This window comes from Mesoplodon densirostris, chromosome 17 (assembly GCF_025265405.1).
Source record: "Mesoplodon densirostris isolate mMesDen1 chromosome 17, mMesDen1 primary haplotype, whole genome shotgun sequence".
NCBI classification, from domain to species: Eukaryota; Metazoa; Chordata; class Mammalia; order Artiodactyla; family Ziphiidae; genus Mesoplodon; species Mesoplodon densirostris.
Genome location: NC_082677.1, coordinates 16,109,897 through 16,124,638, shown reverse-complemented (window position 1 = coordinate 16,124,638; position 14,742 = coordinate 16,109,897). Strand labels below are relative to the sequence as shown.

The 14,742-nt window shown below is 46.9% G+C and overlaps 1 protein-coding gene across 1 annotated transcript in view; it reads left to right on the top strand.

Moving 5' to 3' along the window:
• WDFY2 (WD repeat and FYVE domain containing 2) overlaps positions 1 to 13,900 on the top strand; it is a 173,739-nt gene extending 159,839 nt beyond the window's left edge. The window contains exons 9-12 of the mRNA XM_060079897.1: positions 2,413 to 2,514; positions 3,368 to 3,498; positions 6,274 to 6,382; positions 7,420 to 13,900. Coding sequence (XP_059935880.1) covers positions 2,413 to 2,514; positions 3,368 to 3,498; positions 6,274 to 6,382; positions 7,420 to 7,449 — 372 coding nt within the window. The 3' untranslated portion in view covers positions 7,450 to 13,900. The remainder of the gene's footprint in view (positions 1 to 2,412; positions 2,515 to 3,367; positions 3,499 to 6,273; positions 6,383 to 7,419) is intronic.
• The last annotated feature ends 842 nt before the right edge of the window (positions 13,901 to 14,742 follow it).

Below are 14,742 nucleotides of genomic sequence, written 5' to 3'. Positions count from 1 at the left end.
TGGAGCTGCTTCCTAGGCATGGCAAGTGCCATGCAGCGCTCAGCTCAAGAGGCCTGAGGTGTAAGGAAACTGTCCCTGCCCTGAAGGGCAGGTGGCCTTTCTGGAAGAAAAGACATGGGGGAGAAAAATTCAGAGAACTATTCAATGGTAGAAATCATTCAGTCACAGCTGGTGTGAGTTAGAGCATCCGGGTGGAGGACTGTCATCATCGGCTGATATTCTCAGCGAAGAGTTTGTGGCAGGAGAGAGTGCTAAGAGTTTGACGGGCCTGAGTGCACTCTGACCAGAACAAGAAGCACCAAGAGCAAAGAGCGGGCAAGGTGGTCGCACGCAGAGGCAGAGAGAGGAGGGGATGGCAGCCGAGGGGTGGGCCGGCGGGGGGAGACCTCAGGTGGCTGAACACAGATCAGGCAGACATCCCATAGGTTGTACGTGTGTTTGTACAGTTAATGAAACGCAATTTCTCACAATTTTATTATTTTTTTAAGTATATATAATACAGGTTCTTTGTAGAAAAGTTAGACTGAGTACTTGTTAACAAAGAGAATGTCAGTTATTCACGATAGCACCACCCAGAAATACGGCCCTTCACATGTTGGCAAACATCCCTCCTTACATTTTTCTCTGCAGGTACATGTCAGATTTTTTTTTGGACAAAAAACTGGAATCGTACTACACATGCTGATTTTTCCCCCCTTTTCAGATCCCTACAGTCAGTTCCCTCCTCATAGACACCCACTTATGTATTTCATATGTGTCCTAAACCAGCACGCTTCCTTGTAAAAGGTGTAGCGAGGTGTGTGTTTGTGTGTGTGTGTGTGTGTGTGTGTGTACGTTTTTTGTAAATCTTCCTGATTTTCCTGCATCATAAGTGTACTGAAAAATCACAACATAGATAAGTCTTTTAGGGGTAAAATGTTGTCTTCAGCTAAAAAACTTTGGATTATTTTATTAAATCTGTCTTTAAACGAATTAAGGCATGAAAATTACCAAGTAAGTGAAAGGCTTACTTCTTTTCTTCAGTTTTAATAAAATAAATAGACTAAGAATTAGAGCTCTTAAAATGTCCCCTTTGTACTCTTTTTTTTTTTTTCTGTGAAAATATGTAGCTTTAGGTTCATTTCTGCTTAAAGGTAGGGGAATAGGCTAAGTCCCTGAGTCTGTTCTATAACAGCTCTTCCTCAGAAAAGGGTTACATCAACAAAGTCCTTCCTGAGCCTTTACTGTGCTGCTGTCCGTTGTGAAGCCCGTAGAGGGGAGGCCGTTGTTTACCATATTTCTCAAGCTTGTTTGATCTCAGGCCTCTTTTACAGTAAATGTCCTGTCAGTCAAATTGGTGTGCCCTGGAATTCACTTTTGGGAAACCCTGGGGTTGGGTGTATTTTCCCCAATTCCTTGGGTTAGGTGATATATGGAAAGAGACCAGTCTCTCTGCCAGAGGATGAATTTACAGAGTAGAGCATGGAACTCTAGAAGCAAATGTCTCATCACCCTATGCAGAATCTATAAAGATATGATAAAGAATAGCTTTAAGCTTAACACATCCTTTAAACCTGTTTGACATAGTTCAGAGTACTCGCCATGGGGCTGGGGTATAGTGAACAAAGCCAGGATATTTATTACATGACCCATGAGGCAAGGAGCGGAGCCTTACACCCTGCCGGGCCCTGCCAAGACAGAGGACCAGCAGCTTCCCTGAGAACCCGCCGCTGTGGTCAGGTTCTGTCCCTCCAACGCGGGTAGCTGCGTGCATGTGTAATAGGCAGGTGTATGTAATTGTACACAATCAGAGCAAATATAATTGCATATGGTCGGGAAGTATGAGATAACGTCCTGAATCCTCAGCATAGCTGCCTGTGGTGTGGCCCCTGCATCCCCTCCAGCCTCAGCCCTTCATACCCTGCCCACCCCCCCTCCCCCCCTTACCCCCCCTTTCCCCTCCCCTGCTCCCCCCTTACACACACCCATGCGCTCCAGCCATCCTGCCCCCCTCTCAGCCCACTGTGCCTGGTCTGCCATGCATCCCCAGGTCTCGGCTTGTTATCATTTGTCAGAGACAGAGCCCTGAACCCCAGCCCAGGTCATCCCACTCTCACAGCACTCTGTGCTTCTCCTTCTCAGGCCTTTGATCCTTACACTGATTCAGATAATAACTATTATTAATAAGATGTTCATATTAAGTCTTCCCTGATAAATTACAAGCTCCACGATGGTAGAGATTCTTTTTCTTCACCACTACATCCCCAGGACCTGACGCATCCTAGGCGTTTAGGAAATATTTTCAAAATGATTGAGAAATCACACCTCTGTTTCTTAGAAACACATCTTGATTATGTAAGTTTCGGCAGTGACATTGGTTCCACTGTCTTGGCTGCTTCTCACTGTGACCTGTTGTGTGCTTTATTTGACAAGACCCCTGAATGGCTGGACAGTGATTCCTGCCAAAAGTGCGATCAGCCTTTCTTCTGGAACTTCAAGCAAATGTGGGACAGCAAGAAAATTGGCCTGAGACAGGTGGGTGATACGGCTGCTTCCTCAAAATGTAATCGTGTAGAAATAACTTTACCTTGTGATCTTGGAGGAAGTAGCGCCCCTGGGCGAGAGCTGCGGTGGGGGTAAATTATTGCCCTGGAGTCACTTTGTGACCGCACGCTAGTTTATTCCCTTTCTCTCCTGTAGCTCATTCCTGCTGCATTCGGTTTCCGTAGTCACTTGCTGCCAGTAGTTAAGGGATATGATTTTAGAATTCTAGTGGCATCTAGTGAAATGTACCTTAAAATTAGAGGGGCCATGCTTAGCTTATATTGGTACCAAACCATGTAATTATATAAGTGCTGTTTATTTCTTCTTAATTTCACTTTCCTTCCTTCCATCTTAGTTTTAGTTATTTATATCTACTTATAATACAGCATTTTCCATCTGATTCCACGGTTGGGTTTGGTCTGCCCCGAGGAAATCAGATGCCAGTCGCCTAGCTTGAGCCAAAGTGTAGACAGTGGGTTGAGTCAGGTTTCGCCCCAGTTCTTGTTCACCCAGCAGCGAAACCTCTGGAGGTAGCACTTCTGGACACCCAGCTTTAAGATAACCCGACCGCTGGGTGGGTCCTCTAGTTCATACGGTGATAATCGGAAAGGACTGAGACTGGGGAAAGGGGCGGGGTCTGGGGGCCGTGGCACGATCACGTGTGCTTCCCAAACAGTCCTCATCCTGAACAAACAGTCCAAAAAGAGGAACACCTGGCGTGTTCCTTTAGTTTCCCGGGACACTCTGGTTTAGCATCCTCACCTGGATGCTATGGGTCACACCTGAGCCTACCCGGCCAGGCCGAGGCGCGCAGCCGCAGGAAGCATGTTTTCTCTCCCTCCAGCACCACTGCCGGAAGTGTGGGAAGGCCGTCTGCGGCAAGTGCAGCTCCAAGCGCTCCTCCATCCCTCTGATGGGCTTCGAGTTTGAAGTGAGGGTGTGTGACAGCTGCCACGAGGCCATCACCGATGAGGAGTAAGTCCCAGCGGTCCGCAGAACTGTCGAGGTTAAGGAGGGAGCGGGATCTAAGAGCTTCGCCCAGCGCCGCAGCCATGACTGATAGTGCCGTAGTCCTGCTGGTTTCTAATACAGACCGCGGCAGGTGGGCAGAGCTCTCCTTTCCACCGAGAGAGCGTGTTCTCTTGTGGGCAGGAGGAGGGAGCGCATGCTGAGAAATCACCTCTGTGCTCTCGTCAATCCCGGGGTGGGGGGTGTGTGCCTTGAAATGTTCTTGTAGCAAACTGTCTGTCTGCTCATTTTCTTGAGAATTGCCCAGCAGTGCAGGAGCCCTGGGTTTACTTTCTAGCCCAAGCCGGTATCATTATAGAACCAAATCAGCCCACAGGCTCCAGAGCTTTTGTTTTCCAGGAAGAGTTAAGCCACTTCTCCTAAGAGGCCAGTAACACCAGTTGCCCAGCTGCTGAGTCTTGCTGGTCGGTCTCGCCCAATAACCCAGGACCTGAGGTTACTGTGCCGCTGTGCTTTGTTGGGGGGTGGCAGGGAGGGTGGGACAGATCCGTGTTGTCTTTTTTTTTTTTTTTAATTAATTTATTTTTTTTTGCGGTACGCGGGCCTCTCACTGCTGCGGCCTCTCCCGTTGTGGAGCACAGGCTCCGGACGCACAGGCTCAGAGGCCGTGGCTCACGGGCCCAGCCGCCCCGCGGCACGTGGGATCTTCCTGGACCAGGGCACGAACCCGTGTCCCCTGCATCGGCAGGCGGACTCTCTACCACTGCGCCACCAGGGAAGCCCGTCTTTTTATTTTTTTAACCTATGTTCCTTTTGTTTGTTTGGTTGGTTTTTTTGGCCACACCGCACGACATGCGAGATCTTAGTTCCTCCACCAGGGATTGCACCCGTGCCCCCTGTCACGGAAGCTCGGAGTCCTAACCACTGGACCGCCAGGGAATTCCTCCCATGTCGTCTTTTTCATGTCAGCTGTTGTAAAACAGATGTAAACAGAATGCTCTTCACCAAGTTTCCCTTTTAGTGAATTACAGCAGGATCTCATAGGGAACTTATTGCCCAATTCTCCCACCTCCACCCACCCCCACACCTGTATAGAGTAAAATCATTTTACGTACTAGATGGGTGTCTTAAAAGCTGCATGTAAATAGAAACATATTTAAAATGCATCAGAGGAGGTCAGCATTTAAAGGAAATTCTTGGCAAATTAACAAAACAAAGCATTCTCTTACAGATAACCCTAATGTTAATGTATGTGCTTTCTTCATTCTTATATAGTCATAGCAAATATTAAGTAAGGTGCCCTTGCAAAAGTAAGTGTTTATGTTCACTGGTTATGTTCTGCTCATCATATGTGGTGAAATTAATGAGTTCTCATTAAATTAGAGGGCTGCAAGAGACGGGATCTTCTAGTTTAATTCTTCGTTAAAGACACAGACCCAGAGAGTCTCAGTGACTACAAATTAAACCTAATTCTTTAATTCTAAATATTTTAAAGTGATCAATTTTAGGATACTGAAGATCTGTTCTCCAGATTGAGCAATTAACAGCCATCTTCAGGGAGCCCATTGCCGAGGAGCGGCATCGTGAAACATGATTAGAAAACTGCAGTCTCCTGCTCCACGTCCCTGTCCCCTTTCCCACATCACTGTTTCTTCTGCTTTCTTCTCCGTGGGAACATTTGCATTGCCTCTAGAGTACCTAGGAAGTTGACCAGCCTTCTTACTAAAAAAATACAGATTAAAAAAATAAAAAGCAAATAACAGTGTTTGTTTATATATTGTTTTACTTGTCAAAGCATCAGAATGCCACAGGAAAACCAGGTCTGCAGTTATACCAGGGAAAAGAGGAGAAAGAATGAAGAGCCCTTAGATGAGAATGACAGTCTTGGGCATTTTAACAAGTGTGCTTTTTTTTTTTTTTTTTTAATGCAGTAGACAAAGGTAGACTATTTTACCAGCAGGTCCTTCTGAGATCAAACTTAGCAAAAGTACTGTGGGTCATTTTAAAGATTTGTTTACAGCACAGGTAGAGAGCCTCACAGACTGAATCAGAGCAACAAAATCTCCAAAAGGACGTTCAGAAACTTCATCATCTTTTGACCATTTTGGAGAGTATAAGAATCCTTTTACCCTTTTTTTTTTTTTTTTGCGGTACGTGGGCCTCTCACTGCTGTGGCCTCTCCTGCCGCAGAGCACAGGCTCCGGACGCGCAGGCTCAGCGGCCATGGCTCACGGGCCCAGCCGCTCCGCGGCATGTGGGATCTTCCCGGACCGGGGCACGAACCCGTGTCCCCGCATCGGCAGGTGGACTCTCAACCACTGCGCCACCAGGGAAACCCCATTTTTTTTAAATTTATTAATTTGTTTATTTTTGGCTGCATCGAGTCTTCGTTGCTGCGTGTGGGCTTTCTCTAGTTGTGGCGAGCAGGCTTCTTATTGCTGTGGCTTATCTTGTTGTGGAGCACAGGCTTCAGTAGTTGTGGTGCACGGGCTCAGTAGTTGTGGCTCGCGGGCTCTAGAGCACAGGCTCAGTAGTTGTGGCGCACGGGCTTAGTTGCTCTGCAACATGTGGGATCTTCCCGGATCAGGGGTCAAACCCGTGTCCCCTGCATTGGCAGGCAGATTCTTAAGCACTGCGCCACCAGGGAAATCCCAGGAGCATTTCTAACAGTGAAGTCACTTTAGCCATTTGGCTAAAAATTAGAGCTTAATGTCACTCTAGATCTTCTTCCTTTATATACTACTGCCTTTTACTCTTGGAAACTTTCTTTGCTCCCTCCAGACGTGCACCCACGGCGACCTTCCATGACAGTAAACATAACATCGTGCATGTGCATTTTGATGCCACCAGAGGATGGTTACTGACTTCGGGAACTGACAAGGTTATTAAGGTAGGTGCTGTCTTATCTTAGGAGCTTTCCATCTTTGGCCCTGTGTAAATATACAGGAGCCCCAAGACCACATGAGGTCTGCTCCAAAGCTTACCCTTGGCAATGAGCATTTTTGAGGACCTGCTACATGCCGTGAACAGTCACTGGCTGTGCACACCAAAATAAGACATGGCTCTCGCCTGAAAGGAACAGCTAGTGCACTGGGGACATACTCTTAAAAAGACAGTTAATAATAGGTCCCACGTTTAGCAGCCAAAAGAGTAAAATGGACAAAAATGACTGGACGAGTTCAGGAGACGGAGGTAGTGCTGCTGGAGACGGCTTCAGGAGGGGGTTTGAGCTGAGCACTGAATGAGCCAACACGTAATACACAAGATCTTTTCCCAGTGAGATCAGTTAATCCGGGAGCAGTCCTCCAGGGCCTGAGGACTGCGCTAGGCCACATGGATCTCGTGACACAGCAGAGGCACAGGACTGAAGGGGCCACACCTGTGTCATTCTCTGAGGCACCCAGAGGCTCAGGTTTGCCTCGTTCACTGAGCCCTACTTCCTGGGCCCGTTCTGGTCCCTTCTTGGAGGCCGCAGCAGGATGGGGCAGTTGGAATGACCCCCTTTGGAAGCCACCAGACCTCTGTGACTTCGAGCACGTTTAAAGTGAATTCTGGGAGCCTCGGTTCCTTTTTGAAAATGAGACATCTCGTAGAACTGTTTGGAAGATGAGATGAGATAAGATATAGAAAGGACACAGCACATCTTGACCCATTTGTTGCCTCATATGTTACTTCCCTTCCCCCTTGAATGAATCTAATCTGCCTTTATTCTCCATCAGCCGGATTAAAATTTCCAGCTGCCATTGTCCTGTTTTTGAGGGTTACGTTGAACTTTTTGATGGACAAATACTGTTTTATAGACTTATAAATGATGTTCGTGTAGTACTTAGTTCCTTGTTAAAAAATACACTTGAATTCAGTTATAAGGACTGTGGATGCTCAACACAGTTGAATGGTAGTTCATCAGAGATCTTCTTCTTTTTACAGTTGTGGGATATGACCCCGGTTGTGTCTTGATGCCTCTTCCAGGCACCAGATAGTATTTACTCAAGAAACGGTTGTTCTAACCTAAATCATGACTGGAGCTGTAAAGCAGATGCGTGAGTGGTGGGAGAGAAGCTGAAGAGCTGAGCTGAGCTTGCATGTGACCCGCACACACGGCGGTGAGCAGTCGGTGAGCTCTTGCGAGGGAACTCTTGCAACTTGTTCATACGATATAAAAGAGGCTATTTTTTTAACAAGTGGTTTATACAGTCTGGCTGTGCTACCTTGTTTTGAGTATACTACAGACTCAGTGTGGGGTGTTTTCAGTTTTATATTTCTCACCACTTCGTTTTAGTTGTTGCTTTGTGTGTCGGAGAAATGAGGCGTGTATAACTGTTCAGGGTATTTTCGGTAGTTACAAAGTAGTTTCCGTGTTTCCTTCACTTGGACACCTATCTCGTGGTCGGCATCTTTTTCTTCTACGTGTATCCACCCTCAGCTTCATCTGCTGTTCCCCAGAGTGTACGTATTCACGGTTTATTTGCAGTGTTTCTGCTTTCGTAGAAATTCCCTCCCATTGAGAGACCTGGAAAACCATTCGTGTGGATTTCCAAGCTGACTCTTGAATCACCTGAAGAGTGATCTGTTTGTGATATCTAGGTCATACATGTTCTCATGGAGTGGAAATGACCTTGTGTTTCTGCCTCAGTTTTTCTCTGTCTTTCCCACATTAAAAACAAATGTGAGAAAGCCACTCCCAGCCACAAAGTAGATTATCATAACTCAGACCTTCAACCCTCAGTGCCTGGATCATTTCTAATTCAGCTGGAACTTTCTGAGCCTTTTAGGTTTTAGTTTTATTGACACAGCTCTCCGTCGCTCTTCATATTAAAAACAAAACAACAAAACCCCGTGTCCTTCAAGAATAGTGTCTTTAAAATGCGTTGTTCTATGTGATGTCACCTCTGAACCTGAACATGTTCCTTGCTGCGAGGTTGTATCCTGCTTTATTCCTCACCGTCTGTATTTTCTTCTTTCAAAACGAGATATTTAAAGATTTTTATCTTCATGTATTTTATCAGAACACTTTGCACACTTTCATACTAAAATTGTGTGACCTGAGACATAAAAGGTACTGAATCCTACAGTTCATGCTGTGCTCCAGTTGGGAATGTAAAAAAAAAAAAAAAAAAGAGAGGGGCAGGGGGAGGCTTTAGGAAATGAATCTAATTTTAAGGGAATCCAGTCAAACTTGATAAATTGAGATATTCTTGTGTGTAGTGACTCAACTTGGGATATTGAAGTTCTTCTTTAAAGTCTTATTTTCGTTTGTAAAACTAGACTTGAAATTAGCAGCAGCCATGAGCTGTGTGCTCGCCCCGTTCGAAGCACTTTACACAAGTGCCCCCTCGTTCAGTCCTCACCTGTCAGGAGCGCTGGGGGATCCCCGGGTCCTTGGGGTTCATCAGGTTAAACAAAGCCTCGCAGTTCAACAGGCCGATTACTTGCCCTTCCCTGTCCGAGCCCTAACTCCACAGGATCTTGTTCTCTTTTGATCTGACAATTTGCGGGGTGGTCGTTGAAGTCCTCCCTATTTTTTTTTCCTCTTTTCCTGAAAGTAATTTTTCCCCCTCGTGATCATTAATTTTCTTTCTAACTGGGAGAAGGCCTCCCAGCCGTACTTGGATTATCCCTCCCCCAACACTGACCAAGCGTGCTTCCGGGGGACGGGCTTCCTCGAGATGATTCTGCTGCTGCAGCTTTGGGAAGCAGGACAGTGGGTGTGCCCCATGCAGCCATGGTACGTGACAGCCATGAGCTGGGACATCAGGGCAGACGGGCCCATGTGACCGTACTGTAAGGTTGTGTACACACACACACACACACACACAGAGCAATTACCACTTATCACTTACCTGCCGCTTCCGCACAATCCTCGCTTGCCCTCAGTCAAAGCCGTTATAACTAACCTGAGTCTCTTCTGCATGACTGCTCTGTGAGAGCTTTAAAAAGGGAATTTAAAATAATTATCTATTCTGTAGTTTACTCCTAGAACCTGGAGCCACTGAACTAAGTTGTACGTAATAAAGGACTGTGTGTTGGAAATGAGTTGTAGGGAAGAATCGCTGTGTTTTCCCTTCCTGAACTCTGGAGCCCGGCCTGTGTATAGAGGCAGGCACGGCGGCAGGGAGACGGTGGATCGGGCGTGCAGCACACCCGACGTGGATCTGAGGTGGGTCTCGATGAGCTCAGACCCCACTGGGAAAGCTGATTGTTTCCTTTGGACCACGTGTGACACCGTGGTCCCTCTGGTCTGGGACCCTGCACTTCAGTCCAGCCATCTCCCTCCCTCCCAGCCTGTCTGTACCCCAGCCCACAGGGCCACTCAGAGGTTGAAACCACTGGACACCTCGTTGGTGACGAGAGTTGCGGTCAGTAACCACAGATATGTCAAGGTATCCGTTGCCCTGCCTTTTCCTTTCTCCTCATCTGTGTAGGTGCTTGAACTTGGTGAGAAGTGCTTAGCACGCCAACTGTGTGTGTTTATAATACTGTGAATTCTTGAGTATTATCTCCACCATTTTTGTAACTTGTAGATATGTGTTGGTGTCGGGGTGCCTTCCAAGCATTTTTATGGAATAGAGGCTTCATTCATTAGGAGTGGAAGCTGGTGCCAGCACTTGGCTTTTCTCCTGTCTGGGTTAACTCTCATAGTTCTTGTTTTACCCCACTGGAATTGCACTTTATATATATTTTTTGCTCTGTTACTTCAACATACAGAAGCTCTGGCAAGTAATGCCTAACAGGATTATGCTGGGAAAGTGGCAAACCCGCACATACCATGCACGTGGCTGTCCTTTATTGGGTAGGATAGAACCAATCACATGCTCTCAGTTTCTCCAAAGAAATGATGTTACTGGAACCTTTAACTGCCTGGGTTGTCTCCACAGTAGCACAAGTGGTTTTAGATTAAGTACTTGGAGTCATGTGTCTTTTTATCTGAGGTCAATCAACCATGATGTATTTCTTATTGGATTGTTTGAATTCAAAGAATCATAAAATCACAAAACTGGAAGGGATCTTCAGACATCTAGAATGTTCCAAGCACAAAACACTATAGTCACACCAGGCAGTTAGAGATCGCTGAGGTATCAACAAGGGAAACCCGAAAGAACAATTTTCGAGGAACAGTTGTTTTAGAACATTAACTGGTAATGGCGTGGGCGGGGAGCAATGACTTCCAGCCTCGAGGCAGGGAGCTCTCGGGAACCGGGTCTGTTCCTCTCATTGTAGGCACAGCCTTTGGCCCCAGTCCCGTGGTTCCAAGCGGATGGGTATGTGCAGTGAGGTGGTTCCTGCAGGTCTCCATCAGCATAAACTCCTTCCTACACTCTTCCCCACAGACCACCCCAGCTGCAAAGTTTAAGTGGAAATCCAGGGGCACTGAAAGCGCACCTCACCCTCTGTGTGTGGGCTGGCCCTGAGCCAGTCTCTTCACTGACCTTCTTATGGAACATTGCCTTTCTTTTCCTGTTTTAAGATTCATTTTTTCAAAAGCAGAATTTATTTTTTTCTTAACATTAATCAGTTTTTAACGCCTGAATTTTGCCTTTTAAGCAAGGGACTAGATCTAAACTATGTTATCAAAGTTACTGAACATAACTATCCATTAAATGACATTCCTTTGGTTTGGGCTTTTCATAGTAGTTTAATTGTATGTAAGTGACCTTGTCCACTAAGATTTGTTTTAAAGTGAAGGAAAGCATTTTGCCAAAAACATTCTTTTTTTCCTCTCCTTTAAAACAAAGTTAAGTTATGTTTTACTGGATGTGCAAGTGCCTATCTAGCTACATGATTGGGAAACAGAGATTAAATCCATCTTGAGCACTGAGGGATCTGGATGACCCTCGAGACTCCAATTCTCGCCCAGTCCAACCCTTTGTTGAGTGTCCACCACACTCCAGGCTTTGAACCAGGCCCGGGGTCATGAGGTCCATTCTGTGGCCTAGATGGATCATTTCAGTGCCAGGTGGTAAATCCAGTGACAGAGGGCTGTGGGGTCCTGTCCCAGGAGCTGCGCAGGTGCTCCTACCTGCATGGGTGGAGCCAGGGGACCTTGCAGAGGAAAGGGCTTCTGAGCTGAGAGTTAAAGGATGAGTTGTTGTGAGCCCAGGCTGTGGGAGCAGCATAAACAAAGGCCCAGGACCTGCATCAGCCTGGTGCTTGGGGCCCACAGGAGGTTTGGAGCTGCCAGAGAACATCAGGTGCACAGCTGCAGTCCTGGAGCCTGAGCTCTCGTCACCGTGAGACGCAGATGCTCGTGGCCACAGAGAGGGGCAGCACGCGGTTCGCCATGCGCCTCTACCCAGAGAGTCAAGTTTCCCTGCAGCTGAAGCTGGTATCAAAGTTTCTTTTTCTTTGCAAATACCTGGAGTTATTATCCTAAAATGACCCCTGGTAACTAATTTTTGAACTTTGTTGGGGGCACAGCCCCTCACTGGAGGCTGTGAGGTGGGGCTGGAGACCACTGCTTGCACAGACTTGGCCTGGACGAGCTTACGGCATACTGATTCTGCTATAACCCAGGGGCCCAGGCTCAGGACCTCCCCTTTGAAAAAGGACAGGCCTTGACCTGTGGAGGAGGTTGTTCTGGACAGCAGTGGCCCTGCACCCACACGGCCTTCCCGTGAGCAAGCAGGCCACTGCTGCCCTCATCTCCCTCTGGCCTTGAATCGTTCTTGCAAGTAATGGTCATTTCAGTACAATGTGGTAAATGTGGTAAATCCTCATCGCAGTGGCCCTCGCCGAGCGGAAGGCAATGTTTTTCTCAATTCGGCAACAGTAAAAGGGCTCAGGCAGCCACCGCCCTGGAGACCCGACTCTACCGAGCAGGGGCATCCCGGCGTCCCCACAGGGGCACCCCCACCGCGGGCCTTGGTACTTCCTAGTACTGATACCTGTATTCCATCCACTTGCCTTTATCCTTCAGTGCCCAAGTATCATATGTCCGTAACTTAATTCAGGAACATCCATGTTTTTAGTTTGTAATTTTGCCTTTAAACATTATCCTTTCCACCAAGAAGCCTGTTTAGGCCAAACACAAGAAAGCAGGGTGTAAAATTAGATCTGTCCAACACTGGAATGGGATTCCTCTTCTGTGTTTCTTTTGCCAGGGAATTTTTGAACAGACAGTACGTAGCCCCTTGTCTATTTATAGTGGAATAGATGTGGAAAGGAGATTAAAAGCCTTGAGTAGAAGTTGAATTCAATGATTGTTCTTAAGATCCCTTCCAATTCGTGATCCTATGATTCCATGACTATTATTACTAGACTGACCTAACCATTACCAGTGACCCGCCTGCACGTGGCTGACTTCACTCAGGTAAATGGGAGCATATCCCACTGCCTTTGTCTCGTGTCACATCAAGTAAACTGCTTCCTGTATTTTCCCATCTAGAGCCCAGGTTTGAAAAAGATGGTGAAGGTGCAAGTCAATCATATAGTACCATCTCATTAAAAACAAATACCTCAAAATGTTCACCTTCGTGAGTGTACAAAAGTGTATCTGATTTTCTTGGGAGAGAAAGGGAATTGCAGGTCGGCTTAAAGGTTAGATTTAGAATGTGACTTTGATATTTAGGATCCTTTCTCCTTTTTATCCCCCTTGGTTCTCTGGGAAGCATGAGAGGGTAAACTGTAACACAAAAAGGAGAAATGGTTTGAAAAAAGTATTTCACTTATACACACTTTTTCTTTCATTTAAATGGATGGCTGCCTTATGTTAGTAGCATATGAAGTATGGACCAAAATACTTGTGTCGCTGGTAACCACTGTATACTTACATATTTGTGTTTTATGCCATCTGCTTTTTTTTTTTCCAAATGTACTGTCATTTTGCAGAAGAAAATCTTTATATGAAAAGTCCAAAAACTGTTACTAACTGGACATCCGGGAAGGTGCTAGCCCCACACTCGTGCCTGCCTGCCACTGTTCCCACAACAGGGGACACGGACACTTCCACCCTGCACGCCCGCCCGTCTACAGCCACGTCAGAACCTGGCTGCAGCGGGCATGTTGCTTTATGGATGTCTTTTTCTTTCTTTTTGAAATGAGATTCTCCAAGGGGTCAGGCTGAAAATGTAATAAGCCCAAAGCTGGAAGAGATTTCTCAAATGTGGTTCTAGCCGAACCCTGCTGGCATTGCCACGCCCTCTGCCACTAGATTCCCCCAACCAGACCAAGCAGTCTTGACATTGACTTCCTGAATGTGATTAGGTGGGAATGAGCAGGGATTTCCCACGGTGTTAAATGTCTGTGTCCAGTTCTCCATTCAAATGCTGCTGAATGTCGTGAACGTTTCTGAACTCTGCTCACTTTCCCACTGTGCTTCCCGCTAACCGAAATGAATGTGTAGCCATGACCAATGTCAAAGACTCAGTGCAAGCTACCGCCACGGTTTAAAATAAATCTCTGTGGAAACCTTCCTGCACCTGTGGTCCTGTCCTTGTTGTCGAGCTGTGCCACGTGACACACACGCACTCCAGCAGCCCTGCGTTGGCGTTCACCATGGCTGGCTGAGCAGACCTTTTTATTTTCTTTATCTTTCACACAAGGCTGCTTTACCTGTGGCTGATAAACTTTCCAAATGAAGGAGAGAGGACTAAGGGAAAATACAGCCAGGAAAAGCCTTCGTAAAAACTCCTCATGAGGCCCATTTTACAGATAAGAAGTGGGAAGAAGTCGATGACTTGCACACTGTCAAAGGGCCGGTGGGAGGGGCGGCCGGGTTGACCCTCCTCCATCCAGCTGGCCTGTGCCCGCCCGGCCCCACCCACACCCAGCACCGCGGCAGCCCCCAGTGTCCTCCTTCAGGAAAAGAGAGATTCATGCCAGGGGGGCCGCTGCTCACTGATCTTCCAGGCGGACCAACCAGAAAGCCCCTTCCTAGGGGCTCCTTAGCTGACAGCCTGGACCTGAGCACCTCAGGCACCTCTCTCTGAAGGCCCCGCACCGTGGGACTGGCTGAGCAGTGCCCACCTGGGTTCTCCTCCGCTGTGGGTGATGCATTACGTTTATTTCCCTGTGAACATCCAGAACATCCAAAACGTGTACGGAGCTATCCTAAATCTGTTCACTGATTTTGTTACAACTTTCCCCAGCGTCACTAAGACGTAAAATGCAAATAGCTTAGAAGTTTTACCAAACAGTAGCACCGGAATGCCAGGTGCGTAATTGAAGCCACTTTTTTAACATCTTTATTGATGTATAATTGCTTCACAATGGTGTGTTAGTTTCTGCTTTATAACAAAGTGAATCAGTTATACA